General features: G+C 37.9%; 4 protein-coding genes across 4 annotated transcripts in view; 2 read left to right on the top strand and 2 right to left on the bottom strand.

Annotated features, from left to right (window-relative positions):
* Positions 1–1,344: 1,344 nt before the first annotated feature.
* LOC18018455 (protein PHOX3) lies at positions 1,345–4,783 on the top strand. The gene is made up of 3 exons (XM_006400540.2): positions 1,345–3,805; positions 3,887–4,115; positions 4,635–4,783. Exons 1-2 carry the CDS (start codon positions 1,861–1,863, stop codon positions 4,036–4,038), a joined length of 2,097 nt encoding a protein of 698 aa, XP_006400603.1. The 5' UTR covers positions 1,345–1,860; the 3' UTR covers positions 4,039–4,115; positions 4,635–4,783.
* Positions 4,784–5,062: 279 nt separating this feature from the next.
* LOC18018453 (protein S-acyltransferase 24) lies at positions 5,063–10,169 on the bottom strand. Its single transcript, XM_006400541.2, has 13 exons — positions 9,691–10,169; positions 9,312–9,452; positions 8,615–8,727; positions 8,098–8,177; positions 7,818–7,981; positions 7,344–7,482; positions 7,144–7,243; positions 6,939–6,996; positions 6,732–6,809; positions 6,509–6,607; positions 6,098–6,176; positions 5,847–5,995; positions 5,063–5,630 (listed from the first exon to the last, which is right to left on the bottom strand). The coding sequence occupies exons 1-13, from the start codon at positions 9,946–9,948 to the stop codon at positions 5,229–5,231; spliced, it is 1,860 nt and encodes a 619-aa protein (XP_006400604.1). The 5' UTR covers positions 9,949–10,169; the 3' UTR covers positions 5,063–5,228.
* Positions 10,170–10,941: 772 nt separating this feature from the next.
* LOC18018452 (probable glucan endo-1,3-beta-glucosidase BG4) lies at positions 10,942–11,988 on the bottom strand. The gene has a single exon (XM_006400539.2). It carries the CDS (start codon positions 11,980–11,982, stop codon positions 10,942–10,944), a length of 1,041 nt encoding a protein of 346 aa, XP_006400602.1. The 5' UTR covers positions 11,983–11,988.
* Positions 11,989–12,972: 984 nt separating this feature from the next.
* Positions 12,973–20,427, top strand: part of LOC18018451 (dicer-like protein 4) — a 9,836-nt gene continuing 2,381 nt past the window's right edge. Inside the window, 20 exon segments of the mRNA XM_024155765.1 lie at positions 12,973–13,285; positions 13,606–13,783; positions 13,894–14,004; positions 14,158–14,298; positions 14,389–14,461; positions 14,856–14,920; positions 15,295–15,438; positions 15,518–15,652; positions 15,964–16,093; positions 16,323–16,419; positions 16,990–17,182; positions 17,330–17,490; positions 17,646–17,852; positions 17,967–18,238; positions 18,324–18,601; positions 18,669–19,105; positions 19,343–19,443; positions 19,558–19,763; positions 19,854–20,063; positions 20,302–20,425. Coding sequence (XP_024011533.1) covers positions 12,975–13,285; positions 13,606–13,783; positions 13,894–14,004; positions 14,158–14,298; positions 14,389–14,461; positions 14,856–14,920; positions 15,295–15,438; positions 15,518–15,652; positions 15,964–16,093; positions 16,323–16,419; positions 16,990–17,182; positions 17,330–17,490; positions 17,646–17,852; positions 17,967–18,238; positions 18,324–18,601; positions 18,669–19,105; positions 19,343–19,443; positions 19,558–19,763; positions 19,854–20,063; positions 20,302–20,425 — 3,574 coding nt within the window. The 5' untranslated portion in view covers positions 12,973–12,974.

The raw sequence follows: 20,427 nt of genomic DNA, 5'->3' as shown, positions 1-20,427 counted from the left end.
AAAGCTTCTATGAGTGCACATTCGAAAGCCATGGACTTGAGTACTTGACTATTTAATCAATGATGTTACAGTTTGCTGAAAATTTGAGATAAGAATAGAATATTGCGGGTTTGATCAAAGCTATGCACTCGGCTATTGAATCAGCTGCCTTGCTGCTACCATTTGCTGATTTTTGAAATTAGAAAAAGTTACTTGGATCCTAGAAACACCAATCCATCCCACAGTGTCCAGGATCAGCTCTCCAAGCTGCAATGACGGAGCAGCTAATCGCCATAGGAAAAGGAGAACTAATATCACTTCTACAAAACAACAGATGCCAAAACTTAAATCTAGACCATGCCTAAAACAATAGAAGTTGTTAGCTTGACAAGTAGAAATCTCAATACATGGTAAAACAATATCACATATTATATGGAATTGGATATGAGAGATTATTCGAAAGCAATCCATGCATGCAGCACTTAGTATCACTCATGACCATGACAAAGCATTGTTGAAGAGTGCAAGGTGCTATGAGATTTGATTGGTTATGGTGGACGTGGGAGTATCATTATGGTAGACTGGTAGTTGGTATGAGCTCATGTTTGCTTTATAAACTGAGTTTTGTATAGGTTTACATGACTCATTTTAAAAAAAGAGAACCAATATTCGACTAATTCAAACTCATGAAAAAAAAAATGACTTGAATACAAATCCAAACTACACCTATTTTTCTTTAATCAAGAGGATCAACCCCAAAACTTGTGGAAAATTTTATCACTTAAATGTACTTATAATTATCAAATTATGATTAGAATCACATGAGAAAACTTGAATTTGGATCTATTAAACCAGTAAACCACATTATGAATCTGCTGAAATATCATGAATTTTGTTAAGTTATTTATGTTTCCAGTTAAGAGAAACACATTATAAATCTTCTTTAAGATAAGAATTTTATTTTGTAAAGATAATTGTATCTTCTACAATCACTGACCATTAAAATCGAATGAAATATTAGGATACAGTACATGAATTGGTTGGTTTAAAGTCTTAACATACCTGAATCAAACACATACTGTATAAAGTATAAACACACCCGTAAGTCTTTCACGGAAATAAAGCGCACTGACTAAAATTCCCAAAGTAATTTCGCTGGAAAAGTTCAGATTCGACACGTGTTACAAAGTGGGATTCGATTCGATTATTTTATTTTCTTTTGCTAAATCCGATTATCGAGTTTCTTTCTTTTTTACTGACGTCATTTGGTTCTTTCTTCTTCCCTTTCCCATTTCTCTAATTTTAATAAGATATATATATATATATATAAATATTTTTATAATGTTGGCTCTACCATTACAGGCTTTGTCGTGGCTTTTAGACAAAGATATCTCATTACAGATGTACAGAGCCACATGGTCTCTTAATCTTCTTCTTCTTCCTTCATCCTCTTTCCACCGCTTCTTCTTCCTCCCCATCTCTTTCCCGGAAATTTTCAAACCTCTTTCCCGAGAAAATTTCGTTTCAAAAGACACAGCTCGGGAAATTGCCATTTCTTTTGCGATTAAGGATCTCGATTCAAAGAGGTAGACACATTTCGTGTTCTCTCTGTAATCCAAATTATAAACTTATTATTGTAGTATATCTCCTTTCTTTTGGGTATCCACTGTTCCATTGCCAGACCTGTGAAATTAGCTGTCTTTAGTTTCTTTACCGAAGCTCACATGAAATTCGACATAGAGAATCTCATGTGCGGTTTCAAGTAGTAATCTTTGGTAAAGGGTATCTTGATTTCTACAGCTTTCCGCTTGATTCAATAGTTGCTGATTCTCTTCCTTCTCAATATTTTGGAATCTTCTCTTGTTCTTCTGAGAAATTTCCATGGAGAAGCTAAAGGGAAAGTTAGAACCCGAAACAAGCCAAAGTCAAGTGGATGGTTTTAAGCAGGGAGATTCCAAGGTTGAATCTGTAGATTTCGTTTCAAAGGCACAAGGATTGAAGGAAGAAGGTAACAAGATGTTTCAGAAGAGAGATTATGATGGTGCAATGCTTAAATATGGAGAAGCAATCAAAATACTTCCCAAGGATCATGTAGAGGTTTCTCATATTCGGGCTAATATGGCTTCATGTTATATGCAATCGGATCCGGGAGAGTATGAAAAAGCAATCCATGAGTGCGATTTAGCTCTTAGTATCACACCTGACCATACCAAAGCATTGCTGAAGAGGGCAAGATGCTATGAGGCCTTGAATAAGTTAGATTTGGCATTAAAAGATGTTTGTATGGTTTCGAAATTGGATCCAAAGAACCCCATGGCATCCGAGATTACCGAGAAGCTTAAGAAAACTTTAGAGAGCAAAGGGTTAAGAGTGAAAGATTCAGTGATAGAGCTGCCTCCAGATTACGTTGAACCTGTTGAGGTTTCCCCTGCACTGTGGGCTGAAGAAGGCAAGGCACAAGCGAAGAAAAAGAAAAGGAGCAATCAAGTGCAAGAGAAGGGTGATGGTGATAATGCAGAGACAGAGAAGAAGAAGAATAGCAATCTTGCAGCTGAAAAAGGAAAGGAAAAGACTATCGATAAGCAGAGCAAAAAGAAAGTGAAAGGGAAACAACAGTCGGATAAGAGAAGTGTTACGAGCAAGGAACAGGAGAAAGTGATAATTGAGGATAAAAGTATCGGAGATGTAAAGAAAGCTGTGAAATTTGTGTATTCTGACGACATTAGATTGGCTGAATTGCCTCTAAATTGCACTCTCTTTCAGCTTAGGGAAGTTGTTCATGAGCGTTTCCCGAGCTTAAGGGCAGTTCATATAAAGTACAAGGACCAAGAAGGAGATTTAGTGACAATCACAACAGATGAAGAGCTAAGAATGAGTGAGGTGTCAGCAAGGCCACTGGACACTATGAGTATGAGGTTCTATGTAGTGGAAGTTAGTCCTGAGCAGGATCCCTTTTTTGGAAGACTAGTTGAGATGAAAAAGCTCAAGATAACCGCTGATTCTTTTAAAGCAAAGGTAAATGGACGAGGTACGTGTAAAATTGAAGACTGGATGATTGAATTTGCTCGGTTATTCAAAATTCAGGCTAAAGTTGAGTCTGATAAATGCCTGAATCTTCAAGAACTTGGTATGAAACTGAATTCAGAAGCTATGGAAGAGGTGGTAACCTCTGATGAAGCTCAAGGGCATTTTGACAGAGCAGCTCAGCAATTCCAAGAAGTAGCAGCACGATCATTGTTAAAGTTAGGAAATGTGCACATGTCAGGAGCAAGGAAAAGGTTGAGCCTCCTACGAGGTGTTTCGGGAGAATCCATTCTTGAACAGGTTAAAACTGCTTATGAATGCGCTCAAAAGGAGCACGCAAAAGCAAAAGAAAAGTACGAAGAGGCCATGAAAATAAAACCGGATTTGTTTGAAGTCTCTCTGGCGCTAGGTCTCCAGCAGTTTGAGGAAGCAAGACTCTCATGGTATTATGTACTTGTCGGTCACATTGATTTGAAAACATGGCCATATACAGCTGTAGTACAGCTCTATCAAAGCGCCGAAAGCAATATCAAAAAGTCAATGGGGCTGAAAAATCTGGAATCGAAAGTACATGGTAGCTCAACTCAAGACAACCCAGCAGATGAAGCAAAGTTAAAGTCTTGGCTAGATGTTTTATTATGTGCTGTACTTTATGAGCGATCAATCATGGAGTTCAAACTTGACCTACCAACATGGCAGGGGAATTTGGATGCTGCAATGGAGATATTTGAGTTAACTGGAGCTTGTGAGGATGTTGCTGCGGTGATAAGTGATGATTTGGTGGCAGACAATACTTTACGAGGTACGGCGTGATTTAGCTTTTTATCGAGTTTGAAAAACATGAGTCATGATATTCAATATGATACTTTTTTCATTATGGCAGATCTAAGGTTTCACATGGAAGAGATAATACAGATATTTGATGAGATAAACGAAGCAAAACGATGGCGAAATGTGATCCCGTCAGACCAGCTTGAGAAGATATTAAAGAGGAGGACTGGGAATATTTTTCATGTGTCAAATACAGGAATCTAATGTGGTTAAAGGGATTTTCCATGATAAAGTGGCACACAAAGACTTTGGTCATTATCTTGATCAAGCTTCATTTCAAGGTACATATATAACATTATCACGGAATTGTTGCTCTGTATAGAGATATAAATCTCAAACAGGCTAAAGTTTTTTTTTTTACTCCGGAAAGGAAATAGGTAGTAACTTCATTGATCACCATATTACAACTTTACTTCATTAATTTTACAACATTCACTTTTTTGTTAAGTTCCTTTCTTTCTTTGGAAGTTCAACGTATGATCACAGAAATCTGGAATCTGTTATTTGCAATAGTACTTAAGTATATTTCGTGCTAATTTGGAATCTGGAAAAGAATTTCTGGCAATAGGTTGAAAAGAACTAAGAATGTTATTGGCCACTGTTGAGTCTAAGCCTCTTACCTCTATGATTATGTGCATTGGTGATCAAGATGTTGAAAGAACTTAATCGGACCAAATTATGCTTTGTCCGTTGCATTGTACAACAACATCGTATGCTCTGTCATTCACCTAACTATTATTTTACCAATTGCTACAGTTGATTCACATTCAGGATCTAACCACAAAGATGTCTCTTTGCAGGTTTTGGTTTGTGGTACAGGAGGATTTCAGATTCAGATTTTTGTAGTCAGAAAGAAACATATATACACATATATGTGCTATTTTGTTTGTGTAACATTCATACAATTGATTTGGCGAGTAGTGAAGCAAATATCTTGCAGTTTCTGTCACCGGGTGAGTTGTGACTTTATTCGTTGGTCCTGACTCAGATTTCACTTGGCGTGAAACATTCATACACACACCAACATTCTTTCTTTTTCCTTTTTTGGGACTTCCACAAGATTTTGGTGCAGAGGCATTTGATTGAGAATTGAGATAGGATTGAGAGTTGAGATAGTCAGTCATTCTCTTGTAATCCGTTGTTACATATATAATCTGTATTGCTGTGTTTGTGACGATTAATTTCCATTTGGTTATGATTTGAAAAAGACAAGGATTATCAAACTCTATGGATTCAAACTTACCATACCTCAACTCAGAAAACATAACGTACAACCATTTCTGTTAAAATACTATCTTCACCTGAAATGGGATATGTTATCATGACCCGACGAGAGGACACGTGGTTCTTACAACACAAATGCACATCTGAAGAACATTTGGGACACGACAATATCATGGAGGTACAACAGGTCGGGTTGTGTTCCGACCAAGACCAAGTCCCAAACCCAAAGGAACACTATCACTCTTTGACTTACTGCTATGGCTATGGCTGCAGTTTGAAGAATGAACATGTGACTGCGAATTATGTATCGGGTTAACATCGATAGCAACATGGCCATTGCCATTTTGAATATTAGAACTCCGCTGCATCTGCATCATGCTAATACCCTCTTGTCTCGGTGTTGTGTCTTCTTCATGACACTCAATATCTTCGTTATAACCTTTCACCAAGAAGTCCGAGCAGTTTCTTCTGCAACCTAGATCATAAGGATTCCTGAAGCGACCACCTGGACCTCTTAGGTAGCTGTAGCGCAGTGCATTAGCCATTTCATTTGTGGTTATATTCCTCGATATCTGCAAAGGGAAAAAGAGACAGATGATCTTCAAATTGGATAAAGAAAAACATCCCATCATGAAATTAGATTAATCCTCTCTGGTCTACTTCGTGAGTTCTAGCTCCTCCACTGAAGCTAACGTAGAGATGATTAATCCGGGGGACAGTCTCTGTACCATTTAGATCACAAGAGATACAAAGACGCGCAAATAGGAAAAAAAGGAATGCGGACTCACCTGAGACCCCTGTATGACTGTTAAGACGGCGACTGAAAAGAAGAGGCAGAATTCAACAAGAAGAAAGGATAATGCGCCCACATGATTACTAGCGACATGGCTCATCCATGCTCCAAACGAAGATGGAGCTAAAGGGTCACTCAAGACTCCTGCATGGATATAATACATCGTTTACATTTTTGTCTGAAAATTTTCTCCAGATTTACATATCAGGATAAGCTTTAAAAAGCATCTTTCCACTACAAACATACTTGCAAGAGTGACGCCACCAGTTATTAGCATCGCTAAAACTTCAAGTAGAAGAAAAAGAAAAAAGTCCCACTTGTTTTTCTGCAAAAGTGAGTAGTGAAAAACAAACCGATCCACATGTTAGTATCATGCTCGAGCTGCAAATCTAAGAGATCAAACCACTAGGGATCAAAATAAATAAAAGAGATAATGCGACACCAAGAAACATCTCTGTTGATTTCTATGCCCAAATATACCACTTAAAACATTAAAATCGTCTTAAACATCTCTGAGAAAGAACAGTAATTTATGTCAAATCAAAAGAAACTAGGAAGAATAAGGGACATTTTAGTATCAAAAAGCCTGATATTTTCTCTACTATCTAATCAACTTATATTTTCCCAACTAATATGGACGATGGAAACTGTACTTACTTTTCCAACACAGTTTGATACCCAAGGACAATGGTGATCAAATTGCTCTACACAACGATCACAGGTGGAACAATGCTTAGCTCGAAGAGGTCGAATAATCTGAACAAAAAAAAACAAAGTAGGCGTTAAGAAGTAAATTTTATGATGTGCATGGCGGAGCATCAATGGTTAGATATTTAGTGTTGATATTAATAAAGACATTAAAGGGAAGTTGAGGAGATACCTTGCACGTTGCACAGAGCTGCGTCCAATTCCCAGCAAGCAAAGCAGGGTTGTTTAGCTCTATTTTCAACAGTGGTTCCTGTTAAGGGGTAAGAAAAACAGTAATGACACTTAAACAGAAAATAACTACTCGAGATTATCTCTAATTATAAAATATGGACAATTACGTCACTTAAACTTGAGAACCAATAAAGTTAATGGTACCAACATCATCTTTCATGGTCTGCGGATCGTGGATGTTCATTCTGATGTAACCTGGATCCTTTCTGCAAAAACATATGTATATTGTAAAACGATAAGAAAACCCACTTCTTTCGATACAAAGGTATTTTTGTACTACTACACAGAAAAACAAGAAATTCACAATTGAAGTAAAGGCTTTAGATGACATTGAAGTAAGATAGAGGATATACTTGCTACAACGATAAAACAAAAATAGTCCTGCAGTTGCAAGAAGGAATCCCAGCCATGCAAGCGCACCGATCCCAGTTGTTAGCTTTGGCAGATTGGATGCTGCATTACGAAGGGTTCATAAACTAATAAGCAAGCATGCATAGACTAGTTACTTGATATGTTGCACCCAAAAGAGATTCAAGAAGACCAAGTTACGTACCCAAAATAACAGAATTAGTATATATGAGTAGAAGCAGCAGGATCATGAACCAAAGAACTGGAGCAAGTCCCAACTTTGACAATCTTCCAAGGGGACTGCTTCCGTCACACCGCTTTTCAAGCAGCCTTCTAGCATTACCCTGCAATGAAGTGTTATCAGACAGATATTAAGAGAGAATATATGGAATAAATTTCTCAAAATTTCAAAGCATGATGCTGTTCATTTTAAATATATATCAAAAAATTACAAGTTTGAAGAAACTGACATGGTGCAGCTACAAGTAGAGTTTAGCAACAGTAATTTGTTTCCAGCAAAGATCTAATGTGATGCACATGATTGCCAACAAACATCAGGCCAGTAGAATGATTCAACTACCATATATTGCTAGAAGTAGCAGCCACTACGAAAGCATCAACTAAACAGTCTAACAAAAAATTGCTACAGAAAATGTGAAAATGTGAAACGAATACCTACAAGGAAAAAAGAAACTTGTCGGTGATTCTTTTCAGCAGCAAGTTGTGCGGGCGTAAGCCCGGTATTGTCAGTAATCATCAAATCCTCTTTCTTCCCAGCCTGCACCAAGACAGTGCAAGCCTCCAAATTACCTCTAATTGCCGCCCAGTGCAAAGGAGTGCAACCTGATAAAAGAATCAATAGAATGGAGAATGGAGAAAAGACTAAATAAATATTTTATTTTCTAATCCAACTATATAGACAAAGAGGATTTCACAGAAAAATTATGTTTCTAAACCACCTTCTTTGTCCTGCCGTCCTCTATATGCGTCTAGAAATAAAAGAAGGCGAATGGAATCTGCAAAACCTTTATATGCAGCCCTGAATTTCTCAAAACATGAGAAGGAAAGAAAGACAGTTAGAGCTGTCTCCAGAATACATACTGAAAAATATTGATATAATTTGGAGGTCACCATAAGCAAGCTTGAAACCATGCAGCCGAATAATGCATCCAACAATAAAAAATTTTCAGTAGAACTACGAGGTAAAAATTAACAACACAATTTTAGTCTCAAGGTCGAAACAGAAATACATATTTCGGAGATCTTCATAACAAAATAAAAAATACTCGACAACCAGCAAATAGAAAATTTGCCAACTAGGACAGCCTAGAAGAACGATATGCAAAGAAAACAAATAAAATCAAATATCCATGCAAAACTAAGCATCATGAAGTAATATGAAAAGAAGCCAAAAACCATTAACTAAGTAACAATTTCAAGAAGGCAAGCTTGTGTTCCACTTTGCGGCAACCTTACCAGTGCAAGGGGCTTCTTCCATCATTATCGGGAACATCAGGATCAGCATTCCACTTTGAGACGACGTGACAGAGAAAAGCAGTCTGGCCATACTGTGCTGCAACATGTGTTGGCTACAAACAGTTTAAGATGGCTGTTAACATGCATCCATTGAGAACTAAACAAGAGAAGGGAAATTTGATAGGATCCAGCAGAGAACTTTAACGCGTAATCTGAGCTTTACTAAGAAATTTTGAGAATAAGAAGACCTCGATTTTTTAACCTCCTAAACCAACGAAGATAGCAGGGACAAGGTCTCTACAGATTATTTTTGAATGAAATCGATATTAACATTCTAAAAGCTGATTAATCCAGACAATATGAAAGTTCTCTCTATTTTAGATAAAGCTTTGAATAACGGGTCATGAGACTGCTCAATTTCGTTCCAAGACAAGTAAACTAATTTTCCAAGGACAAGCCAATGTTGGTTGAACATACCCTAACTGAAACAAGCGGCAAAGTACGAAATGCTGATTTACCTACATGAACCCCAGAACACATTCATCGAACTTAAAAAATGCAACCACAGCATGACACGCAATACTAGTTATAGAACCTGAGCCCCAGCCCGAAGCAATGTGCAAAATAGAAGTTTACTAGCATTGAAACAAAACACAATCTCTTTTAAATTCATAAAGTAGTTAAAGAGGAGTTGAACCTGATATCCATACATATCTGTTGCATCCACCCTTGCACCCTCTTGTAGTAAGAGTTCTGCAACTTGTATCGCACCACGCACTGCACTCCAATGCAACGCAGTCTGTCCAGTATGATCCGTCGCGTTGATATCTCCACCATGCTGGAAAACCCGAATCGAGATGGATCAATTTCAGTTCAAAACCAACAATCATTTCAAACGATTCACACGCCGAACAGAAGAAATACAATGGAAACAAAGAAGCTAGCATGGGAAAGTAAACAGAGCCTCCTGACCATCAACAAACAATATGTTGAACAATCCGTTGGAATCTTCACGAGCTAAAAGCATAAAATCTCAGATTGGAAAATACAAAACAAAAAGGATTGAGCGTTGTAACCTCGATAATGTACTGGGCAACGGCGGTGCGGTTGTTCAAGGCGGACCACTGAAGAGCATAGTAGCCAAGGCCATCGGGCTCAGAAACAGAGCAACCCTCACACTCGACCAATCTATGAAGCTTCTCCAAATCACCATAAGCCGCCGCAGTATACACATCGTTCTTCAAACTCTCGTCTTCAATCCCTTTAGAGCTCGATTCCCCGTTCTCCTTGGGATTCGATTGGACTTCCTCCACCACCTCAATCTCCGACGACATTTTCTTTTTCTCGGCCTCCACCAGATTCTACAAGATCGATCGCGATTGTGTGGGTGTGAGAGGATTCGAAGACCTTTTAAGCTTTCATGGGTTGACCTTGAAGATTATTCTCCCCTCACCCACCTTGGCATAAACTAATCGTGAGATTTGGGGGAAAATGAGAGAGGGTGCGTACGTGATAGGGTTTTTCTGGGAGAATCAAGAGGAAGAAGAATGATTGATCTTACGATGGCTGTTGACTCGGAGGAAATGAAACCAAAAAATCAAGACCGGTCAGAGTCAGTCCCCTCAGATCTCACCGTTCATTGTAATCTAACCATGTCAAAAAAAAAAACAAAACCAAATGCAATCCATCATCACCTTTTTGTACGTAATGTGAATTTTTTACCGGACTGGTAATATACTATATTCAATGGAATGAGTGGAAAAAAAGGAAATGAATATCATGAAGTGAAAAATATAATCAATGAAAGATAACGATTACATAAATCTTTACTACAAGAAACAAACATCACTCTATAAACTGAGCATAATTTTTGGGAAAAATATAGCGGGATTGTCTGTCTCTAGTGAAAAAAAAGCAACAGTGTAAGATTTTATTTTCTCTCATGTAAGTTTCATGGTCTCAGATTGATTTTATTTTAATGCTTATGTCAACCATCAAATTCAATATTACAAATTTTTTTTTTTATTACAAATTATTAGATTGGAAACAAAACTCTAGACAATACACCAATTGCACAGACAACACGGATGAAATGCATATATATGGCATACTCTGTATTGGATTGATGAAGAAACAGTGTACGTTCACTAGACCGAAGAAAGTAGATTTAAATACAAAGTCAATTAGATCTCACCTTCTCATAGAAATCAATATTTTAGCTTATAACATGAGTTAAAAATTGTGGAAACTCTTAATTTAATTCGCTAACAAGTACAAGTAGAGCATTTTTAATAGTGAATCGGGAAAGTCTTAAGAAACTTTCACACTCAAAACAGCTTGTAGATAGGCTGCATATCACTAGGATTATACAAACCAAAATTTTGTTCAGTCCCTGGTGGCTTCTGATTTTCATTGAACGTTGCGAATAAAAACCCTTGGACACCATTGTTAGGCCTCTTAGGCGTCCCTCTTCCGCTCACTACATGCTTCACAAAATTTCCGTTATAAGTAGCCGCGATATCCGGCGTGGTCAAGTCTCCGTTCCCGGCGGATGGCCATCCGGTCTCAGACACCACCATCGGTAAATCACTCACGCCTTCCTTCTCCATCGCCCACACGAACGAGTCAAACATTGCATCAAACATGTTTGAATATCCCAATGGTCCATCTTGTAACACCACGGCCTCGTTGTTGAATATTGCATAGTCGAGACGGATGTTCATTGGGTCGGATGCGTAAGGGAAGTAAGGGTAGATGTTGACGAGGATTGGCGTGTTTGTTTGAGACAAGAACTTGAGCACCGGTGTGAGTTGTTCACTCGCTTGGGACGTGAACATTGACGCAGAAGGTGGGTATGATTGTCCGAGGTTTGACATAGCCACGACGGTGCTTATCGAGATCGGAAGATTCCTTGACTTGACGAGGCTGGTGAGAGACTGCATGACGGGAAGCACTTGAGGACCGATCGGTCCAGGGATGACTTCGTTACCGACGGTAATGAAGGCTATGTTAGCGTCGGCTAAGTAAGGCTCGATGTTGGTCGCGAACCAGGCTTTAACAGCTTCTTCGCTGGCTGCAAGAGCAGCCAAGTCTTGGTCTTTAACGCCTACAGTGACGGCAATATCGGTGTGGCCGCGTAAGGCGTTGAGAACATCAGTGTTGGGGTCGAAGATTCGGATTTTGGTAATGCCTATGGACTTGTAAAGGTTGATAACTTCGGGTGGAGACGGGAGGTTATCTCCGAGGAGACCGTAGTTCAAGCCAATGTTATTTGTTGCGGCTACGAAGCCACTATTGTTGTTGTTTAACGTCATCACAATATAAAGGAGGAAGAACGAAAACAAGTGCTTCTTAGGAGAATAGTGCATAACGAAACTTTTGTCTGCAAAAGTAATATGATCACAAGATCGTATTTGCCTAACTAAAGAACAAAGAAGAAAGAACCAAACTTGTTTTTTCTCTCCTTTTTTGTTTCGTTGCAGAATATATCGCGAAATGACTAAATATATGCGCGTAGCTGAGATCTATTTCCAGTTTTATTGGTATCAGTAAAATAGTAAAATTCTTTTATTTTTGTTTTCGTTGTGAACTTAGCCGTCGATCTAATTGCAAATTTGGTGTTTTTCCTTATTAACTAGTTATACATTTTTTCCTTTTCCATTTTTTGATTAACCGAATCTTACTATTCATATGTACTGAAAATAAATATAGGTTACATTCTGTTATCTAGAAGGAAAATATCTAAATATACATGAATATATTTGATATAATCATGTATAATCTCGAAAATTAATACATGCATGTATATAGACGGGGTTTGATTGGATTTACTTTCTTTTTTTGGATTCAAACATAGAATAGAAGGGTTTTCTAAGCTCGGATTGGACTAATTAATTTTACCCATTTTTAACATCCTTAGTTTTTTTTTTTTTTAATATCTATGCCTACAAATTTTGATATACATCTATTTCTCAGCAGTCTTAAAAAGTACATAGATAACATGTTGATAACATTTTTTGTGTTGTCAACATGCATTCTTCTGTCAACTAAACCGTCATTTAGAACCTCAACTTTCAATATCAACCAAAATAAATCTCGATTCCATAAACCCTTCTAATCGTAATCGACTTTATTTATTACTTTATTGGGCTTTAAAAAGGCTATTAATGTGTAACTTTATTTTGTCGGCTTATTAATGTGTAATTTATCTATGGAAATTTATCTTTCTCATCATTTTAAGGGAGACGTGCGAGCGTGAATGATGATGTGTGAGCAGTTGACCATAGCTTGACCAGAGAGAGAAAAAAAAGGAAAGAAATATAAAATGAAAAGAAAAAGAAATTACCTCGTTTGGGAGGCAATGCAAAAGCAATGGGACAAAGCAAAAAGCAGCCAATTCTCATCCTTGCCAGTCACAAGTTTTCTTCCTTCTTCTTTGACCATCATGCCGGACGCTGAAATCGGCGACGATTTCTGCTCACTCGACTGTGATGCAGACGCTTCCGAAACTCAACTCTCTTCTTCTTCCTCGTCTCTTTCTTCTTCCTTTGCTACTTCTCCTTCCTCTTCTTCTTTCTCTTCTTCCTACTCGGCGCCTGGGGTTGATTTTGGCGCTTGTACGGATGATCACTCAGCCAAATTGGAGAAAGACCCTAGAAAAATTGCCAGGAGGTTCGATTTTCGTTTTTTTCTCGTCGTTCTCTACATCTTCACAGCTTAAATTTTCTTCAGTTTGCTTGCTTCCGCGATTCTGTTTCCGTACAGTTTCGTATTTGGCTAGTGATTTTTCAGATTCTGTTGATATATCTGTTACAGCTGCAAGTTTGTAGATGAGTAAGTTTATCGGATTGTTAGATTAACATGCAATCTGAAAAAAGTTGATCGGATCGTCTTGGTTACAGAAGAAAAGCGGAAATTCTCAAACGAGTTTTTCTTGTTGATTGTGTTGAAACTCTTTTTGAGGGCTAAACGATTTTCTTTGATTTCTGAAGGTATCAGCTGGAGCTGTGCAAGAAAGCAATGGAAGAGAACATTATCGTGTATTTGGGAACAGGTTGTGGGAAGACTCACATTGCGGTGATGGTTATATATGAGCTTGGGCACTTGATTCTTAGCCCTAAGAAAAGTGTTTGTATATTTCTTGCTCCCACTGTGGCTTTGGTTGAACAGGTGAGAGGATGTTCCTCTTGATTACATCAGTGTTCAATGGAGTTGATTTTTGTGGATTGATTTTCTTTCTTCAAGTTTACATGTTAACTCTCTTTTGTTGTTTCTTACAGCAAGCCCAAGTCATAGCAAAGTCTATCAACTTTAAAGTTGCGATACATTGTGGCGGCAATCGGACTGTGAATAGCCATTCCGACTGGGAGAGAGAGGTTTTAGAGAATGAGGTGATTTCCCTGTTTTCTGATTTTCTTTCTGTCCTTTTAGCCCTATAACTCTCATTAAGTTGTTTGTTTATACTCTCATTAAGTTGTTTGTTTATTTCCATTTTTACATTTTATGTGGGAACTATTGGTTTGACCTATTCGATCATCTTTCAGGTTCTAGTTATGACCCCACAGATACTTCTGCATAACTTACAGCACTGTTTCATCAGGATGGAGTGTATTTCCCTTCTAATATTGGATGAGTGTCACCATGCTCAAGAACAAAGCAACCATCCTTATGCACAAATCTTAAGGGTATCCTTCTCCACATTCTTAGTGTATGGTGTATGAAACATTTTTAACATATAATCAACTTTTAGGAGCTTCACTATGTTTCAAATGCAGGTTTTCTATAAAACAGAAGGTTTACAACGACCTCGTATATTTGGAATGACTGCATCTCCAGTTGTTGGCAAAGGTAGGCCCCATTTTTCTAATGTTAATTCCGGATTCCAACCTCGTTGCTGTACATATAATTCATTATGAAGTGGCCTAAAAATCATTCTCAATAAGAATAAGAGAAACTTGTAGGCAAGGTTTATCTATAATTTAAATTTCCCTTTTTCTGTTTTTCTTAGGTATTGGGTTAACATCATTTTAAAACTGTGAATGTCATAAGCCTTCACCTAGCAAGAGGAACATACATTCTGTAGAAAGTATATAGCTAGAGTATTAGATCCTGTATTGGTTTCCTTTTGTTTTTTTTTTCTCTCTCGGTTGTGAGGTTTGTCGTGATCTCGATAATAGCTGCGACCTTTGATCATATTCATTCTATTTATGGTCCAGCTTTTGACAGCTCTACCTACTTTCAGGGTCTTTTCAATCAGAGAATTTATCGAAAAGCATAAATAGCCTTGAAAATTTGCTCAATGCCAAGGTATGCTGGTTCTTAAATTCCCTATTTTCATTGAGAGGTTGACTGTTGACAGAAAAACATAAAGGCATAAGTAATTCTCTAAAAGCGGAAATTCTAGTTTGTATTTTTGGTATTTCGGTATGCAAGATATTTTTCCTAGGCATGATCGATGCCAGCTAATTTATTTTAATCCCTGTCACACTGCGTTTATTTGGGTGATACCGAAGTAGAAATAAAACTCTCGCTAATGCTTCGATCTTTAATTTGGTATTGTCTGCAAGTCTAAAGCAGAAATATCTTTCTCATGGTAGCATTCATACTATTGTTCTTACATTCAGTTTGCCTTTCCGAACAATGTTCTAATATTTCCCTTTTTCTTTTCCGTGATCTCACAGGTTTACTCAGTGGAAAGCAATACTCAGCTGGATGGTTTTGTTTCATCTCCTATAGTCAAAGTATATTATTATCAGTCAGCTATGAGTGAAGCATCTCAATCGACCAGTATCTATGAAAACATGCTGAAGGACATCAAACAGCGGGTTGTCTAATGTGTCTCATAAATCTTTTTGCTCACTGTTCCTGGAAATATGAGCTGATATTTCTTCCTGACATGAACAGTGCTTGGCATCACTTAAGCAGCAGATTGATACCCATCAAATACAGAGCCTCTTAAATATGAAAAGGCTTCTCAAAAGAACTCATGATAATCTCATATATAGTCTGGTGAATCTTGGCCTCTGGGGAGCAATACAGGTAGACATTTCATCTTAAACCAATTTATAGATTTGGTATCAAGTTTTGGTTTCAGATATATATATTCCCAGGCTCCTTACATGGTGTATTGATTACTTGTATTTCATGGTTTCTTCAATGTTTTACCAAGCAGCTGATTATATGTTTTAGGCTACAGTCAATACACATTTGCAAACTATATTCATTTTTGCATTAGTAGTGTCCTAGATCGAGGTCAAAGACTACACCGATTGGCATAAGATTCCTTAGGAGTACAATGTGTCTTAATTCATGCTGTGGCCTGCTAATGATTCTTCTCTCATTTATTGGAGGCTGCTAGAATCCAATTGAATAGTGACCATAATGTACGGGAAGAGCCTGTGGAAGAGGATCCTAAGGCTAAGATATGTGACACATATCTTTCTTTAGCTGCCGAAGCCCTTTCTTCCGATGTTGCTAAAGGTAGGATGACATAGTATCCTAGTGTGTTTTTTTTACTGAACATTAATTTCTTTCTTCCAATACTGCCATGGTAGAAACTGACACTTTTTTCATTGCATATGTTTTTTTGGAGTTGCAACTTCTGAAATTTTTATTATATTCTAAACTGTATTTGTTATTCTCATGTGAATGCCCTATTAAACAAGCCATTGTTGCCTCATTATTCGTTCTGTCTTTAATGTGGTTGTAGATGAGAATGCATCTGAACTCCTCGGCTTAGCAGCGTTGAAGGAACCACTTTTCTCTAGAAAGCTATTACAACTGATTAAAATCCTTTCGGCATTCAGGTTGGTGCTTGAGAGAGGTGACAAAGTCTTGGAATAATTTGACTGAATATAACATAAATTAAGCATGTGTGAAGTAAAGAATGAATGAACTATCCTTACCTTTATCGAGTGGTCACTTAACCAAAACCCATACTGAATGTGCGTTTTCTCATTGGTATCATCTGCCTTAAAGATGACAAGGGTACTTTATTTGAGAAAGTCTAGTCCACACTTAACTGTCTTTCATCTTTACTTTTTCTAGTTTTTTTCTTTTGTACGATACGACTGAGAAACCTAGAAGAAAGAGCTTTATTGGTACACGAGAAAATTGCCTATACTCAATAGATCCTGTTCAGTAGTCGGAATATGGCCTTTCCTGAATAAAAAACTTCCTGTTCTTAATTGACCTTCAAGAAGACAATGGATATTTCTATATGAAAATGGTAGTTGTTATTGGCCACTGGGTCCTGTGAAAACTGGATTGCTTTAAATTGCATCGTGCTTAATTCAAATGTCATGCTAAGGAGTGCATTAGAAAGAGAAGCCAATGGTATATTTTGCAGTAAGCTTCATTTTTTCTTTTTCTTTCAGGATAGAGCCACACATGAAGTGTATAATATTTGTCAATCGGATTGTGACTGCAAGAACGTTGTCATGCATACTAAATAAGTTGAAACTTCTAGAGTCTTGGAAGTCTGATTTCCTTGTTGGACTTAGTTCTGGACTGAAGAGCATGTCAAGGAAGAGTATGAAGACAATTCTTGAACGGTTCCAATCTAAAGAGGTGATACTTTAGCCACCTTTAAACCTATTCTTCGTATTGGGAGGTTCCTGTACTTTATATGCCTACACACATAATAAATAAACAAAGATACGATCAATCTTCAAGCCACTTCGAACCAACTTCTAGAGATTCCTCTCCTTTTTCCAGCTCAATCTACTGGTCGCCACTAAAGTTGGCGAAGAAGGCCTTGATATTAAGACATGCTGCCTTGTGATCCGCTTTGATTTACCAGAGACTGTTACCAGCTTCATACAATCCAGAGGCCGTGCTCGAATGCCTGAGTCTGAATATGCGTTTCTAGTGGACAGGTGTGTAGTAATGAAAAGATGATAACGCCATAATGTGTAGTAATGAAAAGATGATAACGCCATAATGTGTAGTAATGAAAAGATGATAACGCCATAATTATGAGTGCGGTTATCCTCTCTACGCGTTTAACATTGTTTCTTCTTTCATGATTCAGGGGAAACGAGAAAGAGATGGATCTCATTGGAAATTTTAAAGTAAATGAAGATCGAATGAATCTGGAAATTACGTCCAGAACGTCAGAGGAAACTTGTCCTAGTCTTGAGGATGAGGTATACAGAGTTCATGAGACAGGAGCTTGGATCAGTGGTGGAAGTAGCATCTCCCTTCTGTATAAATATTGTTCTAGGCTTCCACATGATGAGTAAGGCTTCCAATTTTTTGTTAATACTTTTTGTATTCACCTTCCACAGTCGATGGCGGCGAGCTTGTTCTCGTCATAACTGAATTTTTATTTGCCACATTTTTGTTCCCTCAGATTTTTTCAGCCTAAGCCGGAGTTTCAATTCAAACCTGTTGACGAATCTGGTGGAACTATCTGTCGTATAATTTTACCTGCTAATGCTCCTATTAGTGAAATCGTCAGTTCACTACTACCTTCGATTGAAGCTGCTAAAAAGAATGCTTGTCTAAAGGCGGTGTATAAGTTGCACAACTTGGGTGTACTTAACGATTTTCTGTTGCCAGATTCAAAGGATGAAATTGAGGACGAATTGTCAGATGAGGAATTTGATTTTGATAAAGTTGAAGGTGCATAAGTGGTTCAGTTGTATATCTAGGTTGTTTATGTTGTTCACTCGTTATGTAACGACGTTTTTTCTTTATTTCTTGCTAGGTGAAGGCTGTTCACGAGGTGAACTGTATGAGATGCTTGTTCCTGACTTGTTTAAACAAAAGTGGGATCCATCAAAGAGTTGTGTCAATCTTCACTCTTACTACATAAGGTTTCTGCCTCATCCCGCGGATAGGACCTACAAAAAGTTTGGTCTCTTCATGAAGTCACCTCTTCCCATTGAGGCTGAGACTATGGATTTCAATCTTCACCTTGCTCATCAAAGATCTGTAAGTGTGAAGATTTTTCCAGCGGGAGACGCGGAATTCGACGACGATGAGGTATTGAGCTTTTAGTTAGATAAAAAATGAACTAGATGAACTTATCTAATTTGATATGTTTATGCAGATAAGGCTAGCGGAGCTTTTCCAGGAGGTTGCCCTGAAAATTCTTTTTGAACGGCGGGAGCTCATTCCTGAATTTGTTTCCTTAGGGCTGCAAGACTCTTTTAGAACAAGAAAATCTACGTTTTACCTTCTCCTTCCAATTACTCTGCATGATGCAGAAAGTGTTATATCTGTAGATTGGGTGACTATCAGAAGCTGCTTGTCATCACCAATCTTTAAGGCTCCATCTGGTTTACTGGAAGATATAGTTCCTCCTGTGGGACCTCTTTTAAAGCTTGCAAATGGCTGCTGGAAAGCTGATGATGTGGTGAACAGCGTGGTTTATGCGACCCACAAAAAACAATTCTACTTTGTCACTGATATTTGTCATGGAAGAAATGGTTTCAGTCCTGTTAAAGAATCAAGCACCGAAAGCCATTTGGAGAGCATATCTAATTCGTAAGCTATTAAACTACTACTATTTAGTGATTGTTCGATTGCAACTTTCTCAGGGAGGTCATGTGTTCCGCTTTTTCTTTCTTGTCTCTCTCTCTAGATTGTTTTTGTTATAATGGTTCTTTTCCCATTTTTTACGGAGCAGTATACCAGTCTTTATAAAATTGGTTGGGACTCGAGATAGGATCACATTTTTTTTTCTGACTTTAAGAACTTTCTCATTTATGTTCGCAATACCAGGTATGGCGTGGAACTCAAGCATCCTGTACAGCCACTCTTGCGTTTGAAACCACTTTGTTATGTTCGGAACTTGCTTCACAACCGCAAGCGGGAGAATTTGGGTATACTTTCTTAACTGATTTTTGCATATTACAATTTTCTTGTGCATGTACATGTACATACGCACACCGTTGTATACTCTAATTGTTTACCATTCTCACATTGCCAACAAACAGAACCGCATGAACTTGAGGAATATTTCATAGAGATTCCTCCTGAGCTTTCTCAGTTAAAAATAAAAGGATTATCTAAAGATATTGGAAGTTCGTTATCCTTGCTACCATCAATCATGCACCGGATGGAGAATTTACTCGTGGCTATCGAACTGAAACACATGCTGTCTGCTTCTATCCCTGAGATAGCTGAAGTTTCTGGTCACAGAGTAATCTCATTTTACTTGATAACCCATTTGTTTGATTTTCATAAAATCTGTTAATGTTTCATCCTTTACTGATCGAGTGAATTGGTATAGATACTTGAGGCGCTCACAACAGAGAAATGTCAGGAGCGCTTTTCTCTTGAAAGGCTTGAGGTGCTTGGTGATGCATTCCTCAAGTTTGCTGTTAGCCGACACCTTTTTCTACACCATGATAGGCTTGATGAAGGAGAGTTGACTCGGAGACGCTCAAATGTTGTTAACAATTCCAACCTATTTAGGCTTGCAATCAGGAGAAATTTGCAGGTTCTCAGATTTTTTTTATAAACGTTTTGGTGGCCGGTACATTTTAAAGCTGTTTTGACCTGTTATTTCTGCACAAAATGCAAGTACTGGTCGAGTATAAAGCGCCATCAGAACCCTTGCCTCCATATGTTCAGTTACATATGTTTAAAAACAAATCTCTTAGATAGAAGTCGACTGAGATGTAGTAATTTGATTACTTCTAGCTTTGGATGATATTTAACCTCGGCCTTTTTCCCAGGTTTATATCCGTGATCAAGCATTCGACCCTACACAATTCTTTGCATTTGGCCATCCATGCAGAGTAACTTGTGACGAGGTAGTGATGAAAGAGGTTCATTCCTTGGATAAGGGTCCTGGGCTTCTG

The sequence above is a fragment of the Eutrema salsugineum genome, unplaced genomic scaffold (genome assembly GCF_000478725.1).
Source record: "Eutrema salsugineum unplaced genomic scaffold, Eutsalg1_0 scaffold_2, whole genome shotgun sequence".
NCBI classification, from domain to species: Eukaryota; Viridiplantae; Streptophyta; class Magnoliopsida; order Brassicales; family Brassicaceae; genus Eutrema; species Eutrema salsugineum.
The sequence above is the reverse complement of the archived record's forward strand: the minus strand, read 5'-3'. Positions and strand labels throughout refer to the sequence as shown.